A 26,593-nucleotide genomic window follows, 5' to 3' on the forward strand; every position below is an offset into this window, starting at 1 on the left:
AAAAGTGACCTGCTCCTTAGAATGGGAGCCCTAAGATCTGTGGCAGGAGGGACAGCCAGCTGGAGACTCCAAGGGGAATTAGTCACTCACTCATTCACTCAACACGCGTTGACTGCTGCAGGCTCTGTGCCGTCTCACGGGGAGAGACGGAAAGGAGCCAGCTCCTGTCTCAGAGAGACAGGAGAGAGCTGTGGGGTGAGAGAGCTTACCCCACACAGACACCCACTCTTCAGAACTAAGCTCTAAAGGGCTTGACCACCAAAAGGAAGGAATGCTTTCCTCCAGGTCCCTTGGAGCCCATTGAAGAAGGGCCATTGAAGCCCCATCCCTGACTCAGGCGGCTTCCAGAACCTCCCCTGGCTCAAGGAGGGTTGCTGGACAGGTAAAGCCTGAAAACTGAGGTAGGAAGTAAACACATTACCAAAAACATGAATATACTGTAGTCTCATATCCTGGGAAATTATCGCTATAAATATAACAACACAGGCTTGTAACATAATGCCAGGGTACCTATATGGACCCAAGAGACAGAATTAGCATACACACATGTCTGTCCCCTTGTCTGTGCACTAAGTAATGTGCATATTGCTTATTTTTTTCTGAAGCCTGAATGGGAAATGTTGTTTTTAACAGATTTAATCAATATACCAACCTACATTAAAAAAAATAAATAAACCCACACAATAAATAAAAAGCAAAAGGCCAGTGAATAGCCAACAGTGCAGCTTAACAGCCATTCCAGCATAAAACTGTCTGAAAAGGCACTTCGCACACCACTGTCTGCACAATCCACAGTGGCTTGCTATTGATTTGTTGTAAGCAAAGAACATCTATTATCACATGCCAGTATGAACCAAGCAATTTCTCCAACAAGGAGCCCACACTGTACATCGAGCAATGTAGTGTGGGCACCTGGCTGCTGAAGGTGGACTGAGAACCCACATTTATTCCCATCTTTTCACCCCACAAAACCATTATAAACATCCAGTCTATAAATCCAAGAACTTGACGTGTGGACTCACATGCCACAGACTGTCCCACATTCACTTCTCCAGGGCACAGAAGCAATAACGAGATTCCAAAATTATACTACTCAAAACAGTTGTCCTGAACACGCCTAAAGGTAATAGCTGTGAAGTGTTTAAAATCGCTATTTTCAAAAAGTCCTCCCAAATGATAACTTTTTTGCATATGTGTGGGAATGTGCGAGTGGGCTGGGTTTGCTGAGACCTTGTGTGGAGTCGTGAAGAGGAGAGGAACTCAACAATAGGTTGCCAGTGGGGTTGGCATTGCCATTCAATACAGGAAACGGATCCTGGATTCACCTGATGGTATAAGGTCTACAACATACTGAAATTGCTCAGACTCTCTGTCCTTATTTAAAATACCAATAAGAACCCAATATCCAAAAGGAATCTCCTTACAAGGACCCTTATAAAAGGTTTCCTTCCTTTTGTTGCTCTTAAAATGTAACCCCTACAACATGTCACTAAGTGGTATGCAGGTGGTGCTCAGCCTCGGGGAAATCAGCCTCCCTCTGCTTTGAAGTTTTCAGAACTGAGGATATTCTTTGGAGGATGTTACTTGTGTGTCCTTTCATGGATCTTACTGGACCCTGCATGAACTCAAAATTGCTTCTGGGATGACTTTGCCCATTGTAGTTCCAAACCAGCCTGAAACATCACCTAATGAAACTCCCTATGATTTTACCATTACATGAAATGGTGGAAAGTCATGTCTTAAAACTAGATAAGACAATTAATAAGTCAATTATACTTGAGTTTCCAACCAGATGATTTTTGTTTTCTATCCAATACCAGGAAATCGCTCTCATATAAGGTAACCAGCTACAGAGAATACATGCTTTCACAACCACTTATATCAGTTTTACAGCTATCTTTGTAAGAATGAACAAGAAATTTACCCCACTGGCTCCATCAACCCACCATGCTTTCACAAAGAATGACGGAATAAAGTTAAAACCATGCAGGCTTGGTCTATTCATACTAAACAAGACACAATTTTTAAATGTAAACTCTACTCATGGAGGCCGCATCTATGTGACAGCACCTTGAAATTGTCAAACAAATGCCAAACCTAGCAAACAGGCAAGAACAAAACAAAGGTTATAAGTGATAGAACCAATTCTAGAAGAAGTGAGCACGACTCTAAAATGCAGACATTTCTTTAGAAACTTGCAAGTCATGTCCAGATATAATTAACTTTTCTACATACGATGAACTGAGCACTTTATTTTGAAAAATACCATAGTCTAGCCATTTCCCTTTTGAACAAGTTTCAATTCTTGGATATGCAATAATAAACAGAGATGTTTTCATATCTATTAATTGAGGATCAATCTGCTGTCCCGAGAAACTGCTCAAGGAAAATGAAAGTATTCAAACATTTTCCCCCGCAAAAACAACTTTAGCCATTAGATTGAATTTCTAACCAATTCACATGGTCTTATGACAGTATTTTAAGGAATATAATTTATTTTAGACATATGCAACATTCTACAAAACACGCTATTCCCAAGAATTGGGTAAAGGCCAGATTTCCTTGATGTCACTCCACTTACAATGTATGGCCCATTTCTGTTATTTAGGTCAAAGGCAGGCCACCTGTGACATGCATGTTACCAAAGCAGCTATTAAACACCACCTTTGTGCTCTCTCACAGAAGATGCAAAATCTCTGCCTTTCTCTATATTCCTTCTCTTTCATCCTTCTTCAACTTCTAGCCACTCATTTTACTCTTTCTTCTTTCTTTGCAACTTTTCCCACGGCTTTTGCCAATGATAAGCATATGAGCCTTTTTCAAATCTGCTGGTGACACTGAGGGTTAATACTCAACTCCTGATGCAAACAAAGCTACCATGATTTGCTAACAAAGGTAGGCACACAGAGTATTAGATAGGTATCATCATCTTGAAGTTGTTTGTGGAGCAGCAAATTACAACTCTAAGGATCCAGGTTGATACAGAAAATAATAACCTATGACGTAAAGAATTGAGACTGATTTTCTTAGGTGGAACAAACTGGCTCTGATGCTAGTTCCCAAAGTGAAGTTACCCCAAATACTTTAATACAGAGACATTCGTTGTAACAATTTTAAGCAACCTACCATTTTGATATATTTGGTTGGGTTTCATTAAAAGTTTACATCTGAACTTCATAGTTACATCACATATATCTGAATTCCATATATTCCCCACATTCTGCTATTAAAATGTACTTGCTCACATATCCATATAGCCATCCAGTCACAGAAGCCCTGGTCCACTCTCCAAGAGGAGAATAGGCAGGTAGATTATTTTAATGATTTGGGCTCAGAAGTCCTTTACAATAAAAAATTCAACTGCATTGCTTATAGAATAAAGTTCAAAATACATTACCCTAAACCTGGATGTCTTAGAAACATTTTTGAAGGATGAGAAGCTATTGCCACAAAAGAACGCTGAGCTTTCCCAATCCTGGTTCTGGCACTTCATCACACACCGACAAACTGTTCAGGTCAGATAACGCGATAATCCTCATCCCAGACTGAGGCACAATCTTTTCTTGACAAAATCAGAAACAATCATAGAAAACTGGAAAGAATCCTGGTTGATTTTTAGCAGAAAACAATGCCTAGCCTGGGTGGCAGAAAGGAACTTTTCAGTGAGCAAAAAATGCATACATACCTTCTGAAGATTGTGCCTATTCACCGCAGTTAGCGTAACTTACCTTTCTGTCTTTCCTTTGTGCAGTCTCTTCCTGACTGTGGTTTACTGGGAGTGGTATGTATGTGTGATATGGAATAAACTTGTGAGGATAAAGAAGCATTATGCTACCACTTAGGAAATAAGCCTCCCATGCAGACAAATTGGAGGGAAAAGAAAGAGCATATACAACAATTCCTCAGGGACTCTGGATGAGTCCAATCACTGCCTGTTTCAGAGTGGAACAGTATTTCCAAATCATAAATATGGAAACAGGACTTTCAATAAAAATAATACCAAATAACTGGAAAGAGCCATCTAATGCCAAAGCCTTCTGCAAACAGTGTGTCCTTTGCATTATAAATCCAGAGGCAAATGCTTACACCTAGATCAAGGGGGTTCAAAGAATTTTCTCTTTACATTTCCAGATTCCCCACTTGTTTCTCCTTAGTGTATCTTAAGAGACTGACAGGGTACATAAGGAAAAAAGGCCTATGAAAAAAATGGAAAACAGGACAGGAGACAACTACACACGTGAAAAATGTTGAGAAATAAGGAATCAAGGAAAACCAAATCGACATAACAGAGATAGCATTGTAACTGGCGACTGCTCCCACTTGTACAAACTGTAATGTAACTTTAGTATTTGCTCAGATAACATTATGCATCTTTTTGATAAAACCAACTGATGACAACTATGAGTTCAGGTTATAAAATAAACTCCTACCATGAAGGCTGCATTTAGAAAATGAGAAGGTCAGCAGGACCCACTAAGTCAGGGCTTTTCAACAAATCACTTTGCAACAGGTATTCAGAGATTTCAAGTGTTTGCTCATTTCTAAAGGGGGCCACGTTAGGAGGACGTGGAGACACAGGCTATAGATTCCCACAGAACTGAACTCTCTCCACCGTCAGTGCTAGAATCACCTTCATGAAATCAGTCTTCTAGAATTAAAACAGCTGATGTACCCGAAGCATCACTCGTGGACAAAAATAACAACTGGCTCTCTTCCAGTATGAAGCAAATACACAGATACATACATATAAACATACTCACAAAATAGAAATATATATATATAAACAGAATGACTATGTATATATAAACTAAACAGATATCAATAAATTTAGCCAGAGGGAATCTCTGCCTACATTTGAAAGACCCTTGAGAATGCATTGAACATTTCTAGTTGGAAAAAATAATAAACTCTCTTAATGTCTTCATCATTTGGAAGGCCTAAGAAATTCTCTAAACTCAGACTTTTTGAAAAAATAGCTACATTCCTTAAATGTCCTCCAAGTTCTAGGCAATGTTAAGTGGGAGAGTCTCAAAATTGTTATCCAGATGATTTAATTAATGGAAAACTGAACTCCTTAGAACAAAAATATTGTCATAATTGTTTTGTTTGTCAAAGGTCATCTAATCTAAAGAAAACAGAGAGTAAGTAAATGGAAAAACATCTAGTATTGTTGAACGAGAAATGTCGCTTTGCCATTAGACCATTAGTCCTTTATTTTCCCAGTTTCTGGATGAGAAATTGCTTATGAATCTTTCAGAAGAAGAGCCATCCTTTTACATAATGTCCCTTATGGTTTCTCCAGACCTCTGAACTCTTTGAAAATATCCCAAGCATGAAAAGGTTGTACTCACGATCATTGCACTGGTTTCCAGAATAGGAGGTCATGGAACAGTCGCAGGTGAAGCCTTCCCACTGCTGCATACAGACCCCCTGGTTGGCGCATGAATCCTCCTGGCAGGTGGTGCTTGGTCCTAGTAATTCATAAGAAGAGCAGGAAAGAAGGAAAAAGGAGCGAGAGAAAAACGTGTTAAAATTAATCAAATTCAAAACAATCACTTGAATTTACTATTCTCATGCCCCCAAACATTCAAAGACACAACCGCCAAAAATGTCAACTCTATATCATGCAAGAAGAATTCACTACAAAAGACAACAGAAATACACACTTAGCCACAAACTATCAACAGTTACACACAGAAGGGAGAGGGCTGAACACACTGTTCCCTTTTTGGCAGACTTTGCAAAAGAGCTTCATCTCTACCATTCAAGTAGAAAGATATCTCACTTGGAGCATGGTCTTCCTAAATGAATAATGCTAAAGCAGAAAAATGCATTCCCATGATTCTTGTGAATTAAGGCACAAAAGTTCTTACAGTCTACTTTGTGACACTAGAAAGATGTGTGAGGATAACGAGGAGGAGAAGAAGGAGGGTAAAGCAGCCACAGCAAGTACTGTTGTTTTGTAGGTGATAAGCACTGGGTGATAAGCACTGGGTGATAAGCACTTTGTCTAGCTTATCTCATGAAGCTCGCCAGTGACCCTAAAACGTAAGGAATTATGATTACCTCTGTACCACAGATTTTAAAAACTAAGCTCACAGAACTAAAATAATTTACCCAAGGTCACACATTGGATAATTAAAGGACCCTGATGTCCAACTTAGGTAAACTAACTCTGAGACTAACTACCTCAGCGGTTCTTAAAGCATAGTTTCAGACCAGATCACCTGGGAAGTTGTTAGGAATGCAAATTACTGGGCCACCCTATACCTACTGAATTAGAAACAACTCTGGGTGGGGGGGAGGGAGAAATCTGTGTTTGCAGAAGCTTCTAGGACTTTATGATGTAGACTAATGTTTGAGAACCAGTGCGCTGCACCACACTGCTGCTATAGGTTTACAGAAGAATGTATTCAAACAGAGTGTGCATATACCAGAGGGTGTATCTGAGGTATAGGAAGAAAATATTAGAAATTATGTTCATTTTAGGTAGGTAAGTATACCTACCTTGGGGACATTCTCAAAACCTTCTGCAGATATGAGTGAGCAACTGAAAAAGTTTGGTGATCTCTGCCTTACAGACTGCCATCTTTCCTAGGTCATCCTGGGACCTCTTTTACCATTCTCTTTTTCACTTCTGTCTTCTGCCTTTATCTTGGCATTAAAGATAAACCTACACCTTTGGAATTATCTAAGCCAACAGGAAATATCTTAATATTCAGGATAACTCCATGAATTTCCCAGAAAGCCTCAGCAAAGGAGGTGGGCCCTTTGACTCATCAAATGTAGTAGTCAGGATCTGATGCACAAAAGTACTTGACACAGTAAAAATATATCCATTGCAGTAAGTGCATATTCCACAGTTTCCAGGCTAAGCCTCACACAGGCACAGAACATTGAACTATAAGCCTATTGGGCCCTAAGGATGCATATTCAAAAGAGATGCATGACTGCGAAGGGGCTGTCTTCTGGGTGGCAAGACATTTTGTATTTATTCATGAAAGGTAGAAGCAGCACAGACCATCACTCCTAACACAAAGCTGTTAGGATATCACATAAGAAACTTAAAGACAATTACTACCACTGGGGGAGCAGCATAGCTGCTGGCTTTCTGCAGCTGCTATATGCCATGTGGTTCCCCCATGTGGAGATGAAAGGAGGTTCCTGGTCATGTTCTCAGTGGGTCTTAAACTTGAGCATTGTGTAGTACAAGGCTCATCAACAATGGCAAATCACAACAGCTTCTTTCAAAGGACAAAAGCTTCTGAGAAGTCCATGGGGCTCCCTGACCAAACAGCTCTCACCAGACAATGGGCTAGTAATTCAACTGTGCTCAAGAATCAGAAACACCTGGAAAGCTTTCCCTTGAAAGGCAGCAGAACAGCAAAAACTTTGGGAAAACACTCATTCTTTGCATGTTCACTGAATCTGAAGACAAGAGTTTTTCCCATGTCTTTCTCTTCCTCTTTAGCCAAATTTTAACCATTTTCTAAGGACCAGCTAAAATGCTTCCTGGATATCAAACATTCCCCAGTAACTTCAGACAACAATTCTCCCACTTCCTAGTGGCCACGGCACATATTATCCGCCTCACTAACATTTATATATGATAATATTTAACACTTTATTACACATGGCAGTGTACTCTGCTTACATAATCCTCTAATTCTTTCACATTATTTTACTATTTGTCCCAAAAAGAGTGAATGCTGCCTACAGTTAGAAAGCATGTACTATGCTTTGGTTATGTCCCTGCTGTACCAAGCACGTACTATGCTTTGGTTATGTCCTATGCTGTGCCAGATGCAGAGAAAGTGTTCCAGTAAATGTGGAGCTGATCTGAACTGCAGCCCCCAGATTTGCCAATATCTCATACTTCTAAAACCTGGGCATGGGAGAATGGTTCTTTGCAAAGCAAGCAATCAGTCCCGTTTGTCGGAATCCCATACAGAGGGAATTATAGGCCATTTCCAAAGTCCACGGGATTTGTTTCCCACGCATTAAGGGGCGAATGCCATTCAGAATCGCATAACCCTCAAAGACTTGACTACACGGTAATCGTCTAAGAACAAGGGCAGTTTCAGGGTTTCAGTGAAGACCAGGAGAACCTGCAATGACTTCTCATCCATCTGAGCCTGAAATCCTACTTCCTTTCTAAGGTGAGATCCCAGGGCCCCTGCCTCCTCCGCCAGACTCATTTCCTACTACTCACCTCCAGCACACCACGCTCCAGCCATCCCTTCCTCCTTCCAATTCCTCTCTAACACAATGGTGCTCACAGCGTAGGCCTGAGTCAGTCAACAGCACCTGCATCCCCTGGGAGCTTGGGACAAATGCATGTTTTCAGGCTCCACCCAGACCTACTGGCTGGAGGCAGGGCTCAGGAACCTGAGCTGTGACAAGCCCTCTGGGTGGTTCTGAAGCTGCTCCGTTCCAGGACCCCTGCTCTGACACTTCAAGACCATCCCTACCTTCAAGGTCCTTTGCTCTTGCCCAACCCATAGCCTGAAATGTCCTTCCTGCAGATTTTCAAATGACTGGTTCATTTTTTCTTTAAGTTTCAGCTCAAAATGATCTTTCTTCGGACTATCCTATTTAAGGAAGTCCCCATCAGCATTTCATTTACTCTCCAGCCTATTTCCCGCTTTATTTAACTCACAACAATTACATGAACTGTAACTAAGTTATTTATTAAATTCTTTATTGTCTGTCTCATCCTTCTGGAATATGAGTTCCTTGAGGGCAGAAGCCTTGTCTGTTTTGCTCACCTTTTATATCTCTAGTTTCTGATAAAGTATTCAGTGTAAAGTAGGGGCTCAGAAAATATTGTTGAATGAAAGAAAGAACAAGACACTACCATATATAAAATAGATAACTAATAAGGACCTACTGTATAGCACAGGGAACTCTACTCAGTACTCTGTAATGGCCTATATGGGAAAAGAATCTAAAAAAGAGTGGATATATGTGTATGTATAACTGACTCACTTTGCTGTACACGTGAAACTAACACAACATTGTAAATCAACTATACTCTGATAAAATTTTTTTTAAAAAAAGAAAATTCAAAAGATGTTGGGGGCTTCCCTGGTGGCGCAGTGGTTGAGAGTCCGCCTGCCGATGCAGGGGACATGGGTTCGTGCCCCGGTCCGGGAGGATCCCACATGCCGCAGAGCGGCTGGGACCGTGGGCCATGGCCGCTGAGCCTGCGCGTCCGGGGCCTGTGCTCCGCAACAGAAGAGGCCACAGAGGTGAGAGGCCCGCGTACCGCAAAAAAACAAAAACAAAAACAAAAACAAAAACAAAAGACGCTGGAAGAAATTTAAAAAAATAAAATAGAAACAAACTTCTACTTAATAGATGAAATTAAAAAAAAAACAAGAGAATAAAAAAAATAAAGAAATAAAGTCATTCTTTTGTGACTTAAAGCCATGTGGTTTTCCTAACTAATTTATCCATAGAATTGACAAGTATCAACTTATATAAGCAATTTTCTACTTGGAACCAAACATTTTGGGGGTAGTGGTGGTATTTAATTGACCACATTTCCTCTTCTGATTTAACTATTAGACTCATTTAATCTCAGCAGATGTTGGGACAAAGGCTCTTGGGTCCCCAATGCCCAGGGACAGTATGCAATAACTGTGTTGAATGAGTACATGTTTGGACTAGACTCTAAAACACTTTCTAAATGGCAATATAAGCTCCTTTTCTTATTTCAAACTATTTAAGGACATCCTTTCCTGAATAGACTATATCTTATATCTGTATCTATTTCTCATATTCTCATACTGTCTTCAAAGTTGAGAGAGAGAGAGAGAGAGAGAGAGAGAGAGAGAGAGAAGGGAAGGGAAGAGAAGGGAAGGGAAGGAGGGAAGGAGGGAGGGAGAGAGAGAGAGAAGGAAGGAAGGGAGAAGAAAAGAAAGGAAGAAAAAAGGTAAAGAAACATACCAAAATGCTCTGGAAAAAAGGAAAAAGAAAAACTTCAAACAATGTTTCCGACTGCACATCCATTGATATAATTTGATCTTATACGAATCAGACCAAGGATATAACAATAACAAAACAAGGGACCTACCTAGCACTTATCATGTACCAGACAATGTACTAAGCGTGTTTCAGATACTAGTTTATTTAGTCTTCATAAACACATGATGAAGCAATTATAAGTATTAAAGAATCAGAGAAACAGGAACGATTTTCTCATGGAAGACATCCAGAACTTCAAAAACAAAAGAATTTTTTGACTGACGATCAAGTTGGAAGGCAAGGATTTCAGAAAAGTAAAGTAAGTCACAGAACCGTCAGGTGATTTTTTTGCAAGGTCCCACGGGTAACAAGTAGCAGGGTGAGGTCTCAAACCCAAGCGTGCTAACTCTACAACTGATCCACCTAACCTCTGATCCACCTAACGTCTATGGATGTGAATAAACCAGAACCAGAGGGGTGTGTGTGTGTGTGTGTGTGTGTGTGTGTGTGTGTGTGTGTGTGTGTGTGTGTGTCTTGCCATTAGATTAGCAAGAGTACTCTAACCTACATTTAATGTAAGGATGTGGCTGTCTTAACAGAGAAAATTTTCAAATGCTATTTCAGTTCAAAATTCAATTAAAAATAAACAGGAAGATCTACTTCTGTCTAAGTATATGAACAAAAATCGATATCAAATGCGTATGTTTATAAACTAACAGATATTTCTGAAGACTTAATAATTTTATCTAAAACATTCTTCCAAATCAACCTAAAATTCCAGATACTCTATGATAACATAAACCTTTGGAATTACATATTTAGAAAGTTTTTAAATTATTAATAGTAACTACAAACTACACTAAAGCTTCAGGGACTCCCTGTATAGGGATGGTGTATTAAATATGTAACGAATCCTCACTAAAATAGTCGCATATTCTTTTGAGAACGGATGGTGACTTTCTTTGTGTAGTAGGGAAAGTGACAAGGCAACAGAAGTATGCATGAAAGGACTAAGTAAGTTGTCAGTGATGTTTGTAGGTATTTCGGTTTTAACTTCCAGCTCTGTTTTTAGTTTACTGGAAAGCACTGCGCTGTGTCTTTTTTCTTTATTTTTTTCACATGATAACTCTGATGGCTGCCACAAATTTCTCATTATTCTGCTTGAATCTGGGGTTGTTTTTATTTTTAAGAATTGTCCCAGACAGTCATTTCATGCCTGTTACTGCTAAAATCCACCTTTGCTGTACATGCCAACTGACTCAGTCAACTCCTCCTCAAGGTCTCGAAAAATCAAAAGTTGACAGACTGCCTTTTATTACTTGCAGGTCCTTGAGACAGAAGTGCTGTTGGAAGCACAGGACACTTGTATCAGAGTGTATATCTGTTAATGCCTAAGTAGGACTTAACCAAACCTATGCCTCAGACATCCCAATTTAAGATGGATAAATAACCAGCACCAGCTGGTCTTGGCCATAATGTAAAGATAGGCTTGGTGAGTGGGGGAGCCTGGAATGATACATCTGGGCTGATTCCCAGTATCCATTTATCCTAAAGGGCAAGGCTGGTATCCCACTGGTGGGACCAGGTGGGGCTGGTTTAACAATATTCATCATCTTTAATCACAGAGCAGGAGGTGTTCGTCAAAGGGCTTAGAATCTGGGACTGGAATCTGATTGTGAAGCATCACCACAGTAGAACTCTGTGCCAGTCAAAGGGTTTGCTGGCCCCATATAAAGCCCAGCTGCCATGGGAAGAAGCTGCATGCGAGCTGCCGTGGGCTGCTGAAAGAGCTATCTTCCACCTTCAATTTGATTTCCCACGTTTGTAAGTTCATAAACCCTTCCACTTTCACATTTTAAAACTTACATAGTTTCACAGAGGAAGGATGACTGAGCAGTAATTGAGTGGCAAAGAAAAAAAGAAAGAACAAAAAAAGGAAGATGAATATACATAGATATATGTATCTGTGCATATGTGTGTATGTGTGAAAGATCCTTACCAACTTCCTGGGCAACCTACAGTCTCTATGGCTAAAATATAAGAATTAAAGTGTGGAGGCTTCATGAAAGGTATTCTTGACATTAGGGATAAGGTTATCCTTACTTAGCTGCAAGTATGTCTTGGTCCCTACAACAAAGAGACTTCTGTGGCTCTCAAAGTTCTACATTTACAGTGTTGGGTTTTCCAAAGGGAGTCATTTACAGGCAACAGAAGATTCATCCCTTTTAATTGGCAGAAACCCAACTCACTTCTATTTAATTTTAAAATAAGAAAGCAATGATCCTTAAATGTGTCAAGCATCCCTCTTCATAAAGAGCCAGCTGAGAAGTGAATATGCTCTAGTTCCCACTTTACAGAAGATTAAGCAAAGTCAGAGAACAGGGTCCTGAATGCTTTTATAAAATTTCATTGGCAGAAAGACCTAAGAGCAGCTGTGTTCCCAAGATCTTACTTTTTCGTCTTGAGGGCAGGACCTATGCCTTGCTCGTGCTCAGAAAGGCACTGAGACAGGGCTCATCGGGCATGCTCAGGTGTTTACGGCTTCCTCTCCTCAAGCAAGGGTTCAAAACAGTTGCTTGGTTAGGGCGCTGAGCGAAAAAGACCAACAATAAAATCCAACAGTTGTGGGACATGGGGACAGTTTCAATAACACCCGGGTTCTCCTCAATCACTTCAGCCCTCTCACCATACAATGAGTTAAAGTAAGTCAAGATGGGCATGGGAATTGGTTGAAACCAAGACGCCTTCATGAGTTCTTTATCTCCAGTGGCCTTTGATTTCCTGTGTTCCTGTTAACAACTAGAACTCCGAGGGAAAAAATAAATAAATAAAACCTGATCTGTAACATTTATGTAAGCTGATTTTCATGGCGTAAAATACTCCCACCACAGCCAATTTCAAGCGAATATGTGTTACATGATGCCAAGAAGCTTACAAAATTCCTGAAAATTCCTGTGCTGGTGCCAGCTCTAGCACAGCACTTCCCTCAATGGCCAATGAACAGCAAAGAATAATTATCCTCGGTGAGTAAAGCAATCTACCCACGTGACACTTCCAGACAAGAGAGGTAACAGTAATGCCTGCCCTTGTTGGAGTGTGTGTAAAGGTGAGAGAATGGTGTCATCATAAAGCCTCCTTGCTCAATCCACCCTATTTTCAGAGGGTGCCTGCGTAATATAGGTCAAATGATTAGATCATCCCTTCTTTTTAAAATCATGAACAGGTCCTCAGAAGTCGATGCTGCCTCAGAAAATGTAAACTGGGACCTCATTTTCTGCTTTTCCTTCTTTTCTCAGCACTGATGTAGCAGCTTATCGGAGCAGAAGAGGGAAATTTTTTAAAAGAGAGAGAGAGATAAGGGATTTCTAAGGCCAGCCTGGACAAAAAGACAGCTAATTTAAAATACTTTGTTTTAATGAACATAGTGCACAAATCATCTAGAACGTAGTGAAACAGTATTGCTATGAAAACCAGCTATCACAAAGTCAGCTGGAGGACACTTGGACACTCTCTGGTTATCTCTGTACCGTTTCTGCTTTGGAAATATGCAAATCCAGACTCACACCATATAGCACAGTAGTGGAAAGGCCATAAGCTTTAAAATACAGCTTTATTACTTACTAGCAATATGATCTTGGGCTAATTACCTAAATTCTCTGAACCCCAGTTTCCCCATCTATATAAAGGAGAAATTGTTTCTACCTCACATGGTATAAGGATTGAATCAGATAATATATGTAAAATCTATAAAGTCATCCATAAACTGGGGATAACAATATCTGCCATGCAAGGTTGTCATCATCATGGAGACACAATATCCTTAGCATGTGTGTGAACTAAGGAAACCCTCAAATAAAGGGTATTCTCAATACCGCTGGAAAGGAAAATCAATTTCTACCCATTTTAGTTGGGTGTGTAATTGGTCAGGACTGCAGTAATGAACACATCGAGGTAGTTAAGTCATAGTTACAGTTCTTTTGTAAGAAACCTCTGTCATGCAACGTTGAGAGACAAGAGGCAGAAACCACTGTGGAAAGTTCCATTTAATTCCTGTCTCTCTTATTATTTCCCATAATGCAAACCATCTTTGAGGAACTGATTTCTATGAGGTCAAACACTATACTTTACTACACAAAATACAATAGAGAAAGTAATACATCTCTTAGCTTTGGATAAAATGAAGTGAGGAGCTATAGTCCTCACAGTAAGGAAAGTTGGAGAATTACCTATTAGAAGAATTTGGCTGATGACAACTCTTAACCTAAAATGACTTGAAAGAATCTGTGGGTTTTCAAGGTATCCAAACTCAAAACATTTATTGACTTACTTAAGATACGCAGCACTTGGAACCAAATCTGATCAATACATGGCCCTCTCCTACCCACCTGCCCATCATCTGGTCAGAGGAACAACTTACATTTCTAGAAGAGAAGCCAGTCAACTCCAAAAACAGAAGCTGCTGAGGGGCATTATAATGGAAAGCAGGGAGAGGATATTCTGATTAATCCCCTAAACCAATAAAGAGCTATTTTTTTTTTTTATTTCTCATGATTATGACTCATCTGCCTCACTTCCAAAAGATCAAACTTAATATTTCTTTTATAGTTGAGCAGGTCCTTCCTTAACTGAACATGCTTTTAGGGAATCTTTTCCTCTCTAGGAATACCCCTCTTGCAAATAAAGAGGAATAAGAAAATTACTTCTGAAAAGTCCATAGATATTGTTATTCTATTCAAGGGACCTTGAGGTTCAAGGGGCTGTACCGCTCAGCTCAGCAATGCAACACCTCCCATGGACCTCAGGGGAGCTCCCACTTCCTCTCTTAACCTGGAGGGATGCAAGGTGTGACCTAAACCAGGGCCGTCAATCTAGTTCCTCCCTGACACCTTTGGTCATGATGTGTAAAAGCATCTGCTATGAAACAAAGCAACACTGCAGGGGTGGGAGGGAAATACACAGGAGAGGAAGCTCCTTTTCTTCCTCACTCCTCAGAGGTTTCATCTGAGAGAGAAACATGTTTATCTTCTTAGGCCACAAGAGTAACAACTGTCAGGTTCACACCTCTTCCCTCTGTCTTGGAATATGCTACTGCCCTCCTAACCACTCCCTGCTTCCACTTCCTGTCCTCCTCATCCATTCTCCACTCTGGCGTCAGAGTGATCTTGAAAAGATGAAAATCGGATCCAAGTCTCTGTCCTCCTTACAGCGCCCTTGGGGTAAAGTCCAACTCCTTACACAAAAGGTCTGCCATCACCTGTCTCCATCCTCCAGCTCCAGCTTTGTGTACATCACATCCCCACCTGAGTATTATTTCAGCCCAATGGAGCTTCCTGTAGGTGCCCAAACTGGCCAAGCTCTTAAGTGAGCTTCCACCTCTCATCCATCTAAAACATGTTGCCCTTCAGATGCAGTTCAAACTCTGCCTAGAAAATATCCCCTGACTACCCACCATGATCATCATGACCCTACACAGTGCAGCAGCCCTCCTCCGCAGACACACTGCGGGCTCCACGTCCACTCTAGCATAGCAGTTTTCACTCTGCACTGTAGCCACTGGCTGATCTCCTACGTATTTATTTGATGTCAGACTGTACCTCACCTGTAATCCCAGTACCTAGCTAAGTATCTGATACACAGGAGTAGCTGAGTTCCTGTTAAACTGAACAGCACAATCACTGGAGAAGAATGAATGAATGAATGAACAAACGAACAAATAAATAAATAGTGGTGTCTAAAAACACCACTCCAGCAACACAATGACAAGAGGATTCAAGCTGTTGACTTGCCCCGACCCATCTTGCCACTTCCTAGACCCACTGTTATATTTCCTTATGATGTGCCTTTACTTTTCAGACTGCCTCATTTCTTTGTCATATGTTTTTATTGTCCTTCACACTTAATGTTAATTAGTCCTATCCGTGCCCACAGGTTGTAGCCGAAAAGGCCAGCATGAGTAATGGTCCATACCCCAATGTCAGGAAGATAAAAGGGAAAGGCATTCACATCCTAAAGGTCTTTTGCCATAATACTGGGAAGGAGTAAGATGACTCAGAATAATTACAAAGAATAACAGCTCCTGCCGCAAAGAGACTGTTAAGTCATTACAAGAATGGAAGAGAGGTTGGGTCAATGGAGTAATCGCAGAAAAACCATACTGATGACTAGACTGCTTCTATAAATGAGCAAATTAAGACACTCTATTGTGTCCCCAAACCTATGCCTACACTTTGGTCAACAATTTATAGTAGGCATAGAAATCAACTAGTTCTTTGTATGATTCCTACAAACCATTTCTCCTTTGAATGGAAATTTTAAGATCATTTTGCTACATATGGAGTCCCCATGGAAGTTTCTGGGGATTCAAAATCCACACAGTTACTACCATGAAGAACGGTAAAGTCTAGGGAGAGATGCAGTTGTCTAGTTTTATCCAACAAATCTGGTCACAAAGAGCTTTGACAACCTTGAATTGTCTCATTATAGATCAAATCCTGTCCCCTTCTCTCTCCCCTCCATAGAGTGACAGGGAGTAGAACTATTTGGAAAATTGAATAGAATGTCTAAAACAACAGCCTTCCATATTACTGAAAGGACCCTACATATTTGAAATTGAAAACTATTGTACAGCTACCTAGAACTTCAAAGTACTAATCCAGTGCATGTTCCTTTCATTAATTTTATGAGATATTAGCATATTTGTGAATCTGCTAAGAGGGGATGAAGACTAAAATGGCTAGAGAGACCTCATCTAGCTGATATCCACCCGAGAGAGACACTTGTACTGCTTACCTTCATGACATATAACAAGTCACTGCAAAGTAAATGATCTTTTAGGTGAAAAGTAATTTTTAAAGCTACTTTTGTCCTAACCACTTCTTACAATCTGTGCTGATTTTGCAAATTCGCAGAGGCCCCCCAAGGCTCAATCCTCCCCTTAACTATCGGCTGAAAGATACCTAAAATGCAGGTTCTTGTCTTGCTACTCTGAGTCAAAGTAGCCTGAGATTGCAGTAGATATTCACTGGTATCTAACACGCAGGCACTTTAAAGGGTATTCAGGGTAAAATCAATAGATCGATAGAGCCTCTTCCTCCCCAAGAGTACTTTTTTCCTTTAGAATCACAAAACAGGAAATTAAAGTGCTCAATCAAAATCCCCGATAGGAGACATAAAACTCTAGAATGTTTTAATGAGATTAATATCTCCCAAATGCCTAAAAGATCTCTTTAAAATGAGTTAAGAGAAAATGGCATTATCTTTCATTACGTCTAAGCACTCAAAAGCCCTGCTCTGAGAAATGACCTCCCTGACCCAGAAAATAATAAATTAAGAACTCAAATGGGCTTTTTTTTTTTTTCTTTTTCCAAGTGCTGTCTTCTGTCTCTAGTGAATAAATTAAAAGGAGCCAACCCCTCCATGGCAACTACTTGGAGAGGCATTTCCAGAAGCGGATTAATATGCCTGTGGGTAGTCACAATATAGGATGCTGTCAAACCTCTCTGGTTCCCCCAAAATGGAATCATATTCCCATCCCCATGATGCCTCGCCTTGGTTGTTATTTTTCATGCAGTGATTTGGGTTTTCTGCCACTGTTCATAAAGAACACAGGGTTCAGCCCCCTCCCCATAACCGCTGCTGTCCAAGAGGTGTGACAGCTTGAAGTCCTCTAAAGATAAGATACCAAGGGTTACCCAGGACATCTTTCAGTCCAAAGTGGTAATGGGAACAAGAACCTTCTCTACCTTGCAGGTCAGCTTTGGTCAACGCAACTTTGTTAGCAAAAGAACAGAAAAGGCGAAAACAATAACCAGAGGTTAGTAAGAGGTACAGCAAAAACCAGGGTAACATTACAGAAATGAAAACACAATCGGCATAATCAACATCACTCGAACAGACAATTGAAATGCTCCACAGGTTCTCCAGAGACAGCACAGACAGGGGATGCACAGACCAGGGCGGAGCAGGCCTCATCAGAGCCACATCAGCAGAGCAGGGGCAGGGAAACGTTGGACTGGACAGAGCACAGGCAGTGGTTACAAGAGCCTTCCCACAACCATACAGCCAACCCCAAGGCATATGGTCCAGAAAAATGATTTTCCATCAGTCAGGATAAACATCAAGAAATAAGGGTAGTACATGGCCAGACTGAAAGACACGTGTGCACAACCAGACGGAGCCCACAAAAATAATTCTGAACGTTTAGGAGGTAAGCGTGGAAGAGTCGCTTGGGAGCACTCCTTGTAACCTCCTGAAAATGCCACCAAGGAATTTGGCACTAGAATTGGGCATTTGTATGAAGGTGATTTGGGAACACCCACAATCTCAGTTGGCTTAATTTATAAAAATGTAGCCAAACCCAAATGGCTGTGGGCAAACTGGCACCAAACCAATGTCCTTTTTATTTATTTACACCAGTCTCAAAATGGAGCACGTGTGCTTCTCTCAGATGTTTACCGTCTGCAGTTGTGGAATCGGATTTCTAGCCAATACATGCCTTGGTCTCTGCAGCAAAGCTGGCCTCAAGATAGAAACAGATATTTACCAGGCAAGTACTGAATCAGACATCATAAAAAATTCCTAGTCCAAATTGAGAGGTTGCAAGTCACAGCTAGATGTTGGCTAGGCTGTCCAGAAATTGCACTTAATTTCTAAATTATATTCTCTGCATATATTAGAAACATAAAATAAAAACCTAATTCAATATTTTTTTTTCTTTCTTACTATAAACAATCAAGAGCCAAAGAGTAGTGGATTAATGTGTCTTTAAAATAATTTCAGACTCTTTGGGGTTAGATATAATACGGAAAGTAATCCAATTGCTACTTAGGGATCTTGCGTCATTATCAATGACTTTGACACATATGAGAACATATGATATATCCTAGCCTGTGTACCCAAAATATGTTAAAAATAAAACACATTCACCATCGTGACAAGATTCAGGTTTTAGTTCTTAGTAATGAATCCTTATCCCCTACTTGTTTCCTATTCTAGGCATAGAAATGATAAATCAAGAATTGTGTTCTGTGTCCTATGACTTGCCTAACTGTCAAAGGCCTTCCTGAAGGTCCTGTACTATGTACAGAGATTCACAATGAGAATGATACCTTTTTGCAGTGTTTCCAAGGTTTTGTGGCCTGCATTTCCCTCCCCATCATCTTCCATAGTGCCCTAAAAAGCTCCTGGTATCTCTTACAAGGGCTTATTCACAATAGTGCAAACTTCCAATGACAGTAATTTATGCCTTAACCCACTTTTTGGCCATTTTTCCTGGCCACTTAGGCTAATTATCCAAGTCATCTGTGTACAATAAACAAGGGCTTTCTTCCCTCAGAGCTCATCCTCCACTTCATGCCACCCAGTGGGGTGGTCATAATGCTCCATGGGTAACCATCATAATTATCTCCATGGCAATAGAGTGCAGTGTTATTAGGCCCATAGGACTTGCCATAGATGCGGATGGTAGAGCCAGCAAGCCACAATATTCAGCTTTGAACAATCACCCATACTCAGAGGAAGGTCAGAACCCAACATAATGCATGTGATGAGTCATGCCAAACTGCACATAGAGCTGTAGGTAGGGATAGGAACATTTTCTCCAGTCAGATGGGTAATTTCTTTTCCCTAATGCTCCCACAACTTCCCCTAAAGCTCTCATAAGTGGAGTCCATTCCACATTTACACTATACATTTTAATCCACTTTTATAAAGGTTGGTTTAGACTTCCTTTTAATCAAATGCTACAGCTTTACCTCCTTACACCCCAATTTTTTTAATTTTTTTATTTTTTTTTTTTGCGGTACGCGGGCCTCTCACTGTTGTGGCCTCTCCCGTTGCGGAGCACAGGCTCTGGACGCGCAGGCTCAGCGGCCCGGCCACATATGATATATCCTAGCCTGTGTACCCAAAATATGTTAAAAATAAAACACATTCACCATCGTGACAAGATTCAGGTTTTAGTTCTTAGTAATGAATCCTTATCCCCTACTTGTTTCCTATTCTAGGCATAGAAATGATAAATCAAGAATTGTGTTCTGTGTCCTATGACTTGCCTAACTGTCAAAGGCCTTCCTGAAGGTCCTGTACTATGTACAGAGATTCACAATGAGAATGATACCTTTTTGCAGTGTTTCCAAGGTTTTGTGGCCTGCATTTCCCTCCCCATCATCTTCCATAGTGCCCTAAAAAGCTCCTGGTATCTCTTACAAGGGCTTATTCACAATAGTGCAAACTTCCAATGACAGTAATTTATGCCTTAACCCACTTTTTGGCCATTTTTCCTGGCCACTTAGGCTAATTATCCAAGTCATCTGTGTACAATAAACAAGGGCTTTCTTCCCTCAGAGCTCATCCTCCACTTCATGCCACCCAGTGGGGTGGTCATAATGCTCCATGGGTAACCATCATAATTATCTCCATGGCAATAGAGTGCAGTGTTATTAGGCCCATAGGACTTGCCATAGATGCGGATGGTAGAGCCAGCAAGCCACAATATTCAGCTTTGAACAATCACCCATACTCAGAGGAAGGTCAGAACCCAACATAATGCATGTGATGAGTCATGCCAAACTGCACATAGAGCTGTAGGTAGGGATAGGAACATTTTCTCCAGTCAGATGGGTAATTTCTTTTCCCTAATGCTCCCACAACTTCCCCTAAAGCTCTCATAAGTGGAGTCCATTCCACATTTACACTATACATTTTAATCCACTTTTATAAAGGTTGGTTTAGACTTCCTTTTAATCAAATGCTACAGCTTTACCTCCTTACACCCCAATTTTTTTAATTTTTTTATTTTTTTTTTTTGCGGTACGCGGGCCTCTCACTGTTGTGGCCTCTCCCGTTGCGGAGCACAGGCTCTGGACGCGCAGGCTCAGCGGCCATGGCTCACGGGCCTAGCCGCTCCGCGGCATGTGGGATCTTCCCGGACTGGGGCATGAACCCGTATCCTCTGCATCAGGAGGTGGACTCTCAACCACTGCGCCACCATGGAAGCCCAACCCCAATTTTTATACTCTATAGAACTGTGCCTCCGATACAGTAGCCATAGATGCACGTGGCTATTGAGTACCTTAAAGGTGTGGTCTGAATTGGGGTGTGCTACAAGTGCTACACTTGATTTTGAAGGCTCATATGAAAAAAATAAAATAAAATGTCTAACTAAAAATTTTATAATGATTATATGCTGAAATGATAATATTTTGGATATATTAGGTTAAGTTAAATAAAATGTAAAATTAAACTTAACTTTACCTGTTGCTTTGTATCTTTTTTTTAAATGCAGCTACCAGGAAATTTAAAATTACATATGTGACTCACATTCTATTTCTATCAGGCGACATTGCAATGGAGTTAAATGGATGATTCCTGTTGACTTTTAAATCTACAGAACTGATGGCATGATAAAAATATTTAACATGTGAGGAGAGCCTTATACTTTTGAATATGTGCTTTTATATTATGATTTTACTAGATGTGATTAATTATTCCAGGAAAACTGGAATTTCTGTCATTCCACAATCTCCTAAACTAATATACACAAATTAATTCTCAAACGGCGCATCAATTTCAGGACTTCCCTTAACACCCAAAAGAACTAAGAGCAGGCCAATAAGACAAAAACTTTTGAGTTGAATGAAATTGTGCATTTTCAGGAGAAGAAAGCAAAGTGGCTGCTTTAAAATGCTTGGTGATTCCCAACTTCCTGTCCCCCCTGTACACACACAACATATTTGGCTAACAAAATTTAAGAAATATTTCTGGCTAAAAGAAAACTGGAGAGGGTTATAGGGACAATTGGCCTTATTACTAGTGCAAACTGGTAACAAGAAACTGACCCTTAGGCAAAGGAAAATGACTTCCATACTATAAATAAGCCTGGGAAGCTGATTGGAAGCTTTTATTAAAATGTGCTTTATGATGGCAAGTGAAGGACTGAAGCTGGTTAAGAACAGGAGTGATAAATGAAGTCGAACAGTTAGAAGATGAATGAACAGGTTGGATGTGGTAAATTAATGCGGGATACAAGAAAACAGTATATTGCACAAAAAACCATGAGGCTCCATCAGACAAAAGAATACATAGGTCCTGGTGACTGATCAGATCATCCTCTTTGCCTTTCAAGTTAGACACGAGTCACCTTTTCAGCCTACCCAAGGAGTCTGGGGAAGGCTGAAAATGTGTCTGCTCTCCCCTGCTGGTTAAAGCTAGATAGTTTTTATTGTAAAGAGCTATTGGACTCAAATGACCTATAAAATTCAGTTAGTATCTCAAGAGACAGTGGATTATCTACAGAAAGAGGGTGAGCATGGTTTGTTGTGCTGCATGGGTGGGCATGCAATGCTATTAAATGTCCCACATTAGACAATGTTTGTAAATAATGATCCTACCACTTATTGAGTACCTACTATATATGTACCAGGCATTCTATATATAACTCTGACATATATATTACCTTCCAAGGTAAGTTTTATTGTCCCATTTTACAGATGAGGAAGATATCATTCAGAGAAGTTAAGTAACTTGTCAAAAGTCACACAGCCAACAGGAACTACTACCTGGACCTAAATCCAGGTCTTTCTAACATCAAAGCCCATGCTGTTCCACTACACCACACCAAGAAACTGCCAAATGATGCCTGACATCTAGTAAGTACTCAATAACTGTTACTTCCCTTCCTCCATCATGGCATTCTGACATCATTTTCCTACCTTCTGCTCAGTTTGCATTAAATAATGCAGTCACTGTTAGCAACATAAGAAATATTTTATTAATGGTGACACCCATATAAAAGTCTCTGATATTAATATATGTCTCTTAATATATGTATTAAGATATAAATAAAAGTCCCTGATACCCTTTCAGCCATGCTGGAAGCAAAGGCACAAGTCAGGAGAAGCCTGATGTCAATGCCAGGAAAGGTCCTCTATGGCAAGTATGAAAGACATCTGCCAACATACTGTACATTCCTGGAGCCTGTGCCACATGTCTTGACATACTCAGCCAGTGACAGGAGGACATCAGTGGTGATGCAATGTCAGATAGTGAATGGGATGAGAGGGGACTGGTAAACCAAGGAAGGAGGCACTGGCAGAGGCAGCAAAGAGGCTTGCGACAGAATGTAGCTTAAATAGAAAAAGGTTGTACCTTCACAGCCACGCTCAATCTGTCCGCTCCGATGGAGGGCATCGTTGATGAGGTCTGGCAGGCGTCCATTCAAGTCCACTGATGCCAGACAGCCCTGAAAGCCATCCCGGGAGGCCACGAGCTTTGGGAGGTTGCTGTACATGCCTTGGGCCAGACCTGCCATGTAGAGGTCACCTGGAAAGGAAAATAGGTAGTAAAAGCAAATGGGTAAATGGTATGGAAACCACGCCAACAAAAGCCAAGTCACATTAGACTGTTTACTAGATAATGGTAATATAGCTGGGGGGGAACAGCATAAACAAAATTATTACCAGAGTTTCTACATTGTAAAAAGAAGAAACTAACATTTCTTATGTGTCATTCATTTTATACACATCATCTCACAAATTTTAATCACTACATCCATTCTATGAGGTAGGTATTGTTCCCATTTTCTGATGATGTAAAGATTAACAACATTTTCAACAAAGCAACCACTTATTGAGTGCTTTTTATGTGCTTGTTACCAATAGTATGCTGAGGATATTATAGACATTATTCCATCAAAACTCCTAATAGCCCATAAAGGTAGTAACAATTATTATCCTCATTTTGCAAAAAAAAAAAAAAAAAAAAGTATATAGAAGCTGAACAAGGCTAAGAAATTTTACCAAAGTCACCCAGGTGGTAAATGACTCAGCTGAGTTTCCAAAACCTACATGCCTTCCTCTGTATTATGATCCCTCCACATTTTGACATTTGTCACCTCATCACTCAGCTCCCACATGCCCAAGGTTTACAGAGAAAACAAACCATCCCTAAGGAGTGGTAGAAGTAAAAACTAACAAACTGCATCATGTTATAATTCAATGTTGTTAAAATAGGATATGCATGTGTATCAAAAATGCATGGCACTCCTAAACTGTAGTTTACCTCCGGAAACAGCCTTTCAACTGTAAGCTCTAAAAAGGAGAAACTTCTTTACAAGGTTTACCTTTCAAATCCAGATTTTTGGCACCATTGATAACCTGAGTGACCACCTTAGTGTCCACTTTCAGGCTGTGGGTGTTACTGTTGTCCCGGGTGATGACGACGTTGTGCCACTGGTTGTCATTCAGGGGGCGGTCACTATTGCCTTTGATCACATTGGGGCCGTTTCCGAGGTCAAACACGTAGTGTATGTACCTAGGAGGAACCACAAGCACCCAATGACTTGAGATTCCCTGCAGTGGTTTAAAGGCAATGTGTACATAACTGGCATTGGGGGCTTCAAATCCCCCAAGCTAGACTGGCATCATGCAAGAATAACTAAAGCTTGATTTAAGAATATAAAAAGAATCGGTTCCTATTCTACCAGACTTCACTTGAGTTCTATACTCATTGAATCCATTTCTTTAACACTACCTAGTAAAAATCCAGAGACACAAAGCAGTACAGCTGGGTACACTCCAAAACATTAGGGGGTGACATCTAAATTCACAGTCAATCATGGATCTGTTTTTTGGGTTTTGTTCTATTTTTTGCTTCTGTTTTGACTACTTCCCAACACACAGTAGTAAAATATCTTGAAGCAAGAACAGCTTTTTAAAATTTGCATATGTGGGCTAATGGTAGTACTGAAAATATCTGTATTTCATTTCTTCCTATAAATTCGGTGGTTGCAGACTGTACTGCCCCAGAGATAGATGCAACACATACCCTATCCCTCTTTTGCAAAAATAAGCTTTTTTCCCATAGGTTTAAAGGACTACGTTTCAGATTAAGAAGCCTGACAGTACTGAGTCAGGAGAAGATCTTTAAACAAACTCATGAATCTCTCTCCCTTCCAGTCCTAATGATTACAAAGATATTTTTAATCAATGGGGATGAGAGCATGAATCAGGAATAGAGGGTAGAGAGTAGAATAGACAGTTTTTTCTGTGCATATTTTATCCAGGGTTTGAGCTAAGACATTTAGTATAAACTAGGCGATCTCTTCCGCTTACCCCTTGACGAGCTCAACAGCAATGAAGTCATTGCCATCACCGCTATTGAAGAGAATGAAGCCGTCAGCGGAGGTGGTCTTGAACTGGAAGAAGAGGTGCATGGAGGTGTAGGCCTGGAGGGTGGCCAGGCTCAGGTAGCTGCTCTTGGTCTTAAAAGTGACAGGGTCAGCGATGATGTTCCTCAGTCCAAAACGAGCCTTCAGTTCGCAGTAATCAATGTCTCCATTTTTGCACAAGTCAATGTAGAGCAGCCCATTGAACATGAGGCTCTGCAGGTGGCCAATGAAACTGGAGGGGACAACGGAGATGTAACGTTTCTCGGTCATGATACCAGTTTCAATGTTGTGGAATTCCAAGCGGGTATGGTCTCCCACCATTGTACCTGTGAAAATCATAGATGAGATACAAACAGGAGGAGTTACCACGTTTTGTCACAGCACCCTTACTACATCTTTTAGGTCTAATTTGTTTCCACACAAAACATTCAGTTCCAGAAAACAAAACACTCAATATAGTAGATATCTGACTTGGCTTCAGTCAGGGAGCTGATGACTGGCCCAGCCCAAGTTGAACGCCCTGCATCCCATGCCCTCCTACAGTTGCTCAGAATGTCCCATCATATAAAGGAAAATATGAGCTCACGGGCAACTCAAGTTAAAGGGTGAAACTGTTTGTTTTCTCCATTCAGGAAAATAATTGGGTACCAGTACATACAATAAGAAGGAAAACTTTTATTGCTCTAACCCTTATAAAGATAAAATAAGCGAGCCTTAGGCATTCATTATTAATATTTCTTGGTGTAATAATTCACCACCCAGTACTTGTGGCAAAGTTTCTATTGTAGAACATATTAATTTTACCTGACCAGCAACCGTTGCTTTTTCTGATAATAACAACTAATCTTCCTTTGGGAAGATACCCTCCCCACTTCACCCTTAAACCATCTGGGCTGGATGAAGACGACCCCATCCCGGCCCCTGAAGTAATCAATCTACCCAGGCAGAACCACTCAGTGTATTTTTATCTCTCTAGCCGTAGAGTATGGTCTGCGGACTAACAAAATGGTCTTCGAAACTTAGCATGCATCTGAATCACACAGTTCACTGAGCCCCACCCTTAGAGTTTATTATTCAAAAGTCTGCAGTGTAGCCTGAGAATCTGCATTTCTAACAAGTTTCAAGGTGATGCTTACATGACTGGTCTAGGGACCCCCCCCCCCTTAGAACACTGGATTAGCAGCAACCCTAGTTGGTCCAGTAATATTCCCCCAGGGTTTGTGCTGGAACACTTAGGAAAGAGACGTTCTTTGCAAACAAGGCTTTCTGAAGGGGTAAGAAGAAACCCAGGGCCGCTGGAGGCCACGTGATAACTGGAGGGCTAGGGCCTCCCTGGTGAGACAGCAGACCCAGCAGACAACCACAGAACGGAGAGGAACAGTTTCGGCAGGATGATGTCATTTGAAGACCTGGATCTAGTTGGCCAAACCTGGACTTTTTTTTTTTTTTTTTTTTTTT

At 40.7% G+C, this 26,593-nt stretch overlaps 1 protein-coding gene across 1 annotated transcript in view; it reads right to left on the minus strand.

Moving 5' to 3' along the window:
- Positions 1-3,440: 3,440 nt before the first annotated feature.
- The window catches only part of NRXN3 (neurexin 3), a 782,346-nt gene continuing 759,193 nt past the window's right edge, over positions 3,441-26,593 (minus strand). Inside the window, exons 12-16 of the mRNA XM_007448147.1 lie at positions 25,080-25,461; positions 24,089-24,279; positions 23,116-23,289; positions 5,352-5,471; positions 3,441-3,562 (exon numbers count right to left, since the gene is read on the minus strand). Of these exons, the coding sequence (XP_007448209.1) occupies positions 3,441-3,562; positions 5,352-5,471; positions 23,116-23,289; positions 24,089-24,279; positions 25,080-25,461 (989 nt within the window). The remainder of the gene's footprint in view (positions 3,563-5,351; positions 5,472-23,115; positions 23,290-24,088; positions 24,280-25,079; positions 25,462-26,593) is intronic.

This window comes from Lipotes vexillifer, unplaced genomic scaffold (assembly GCF_000442215.2).
Source record: "Lipotes vexillifer unplaced genomic scaffold, Lipotes_vexillifer_v1.1 scaffold542, whole genome shotgun sequence".
In the NCBI taxonomy this organism is placed as follows: Eukaryota; Metazoa; Chordata; class Mammalia; order Artiodactyla; family Lipotidae; genus Lipotes; species Lipotes vexillifer.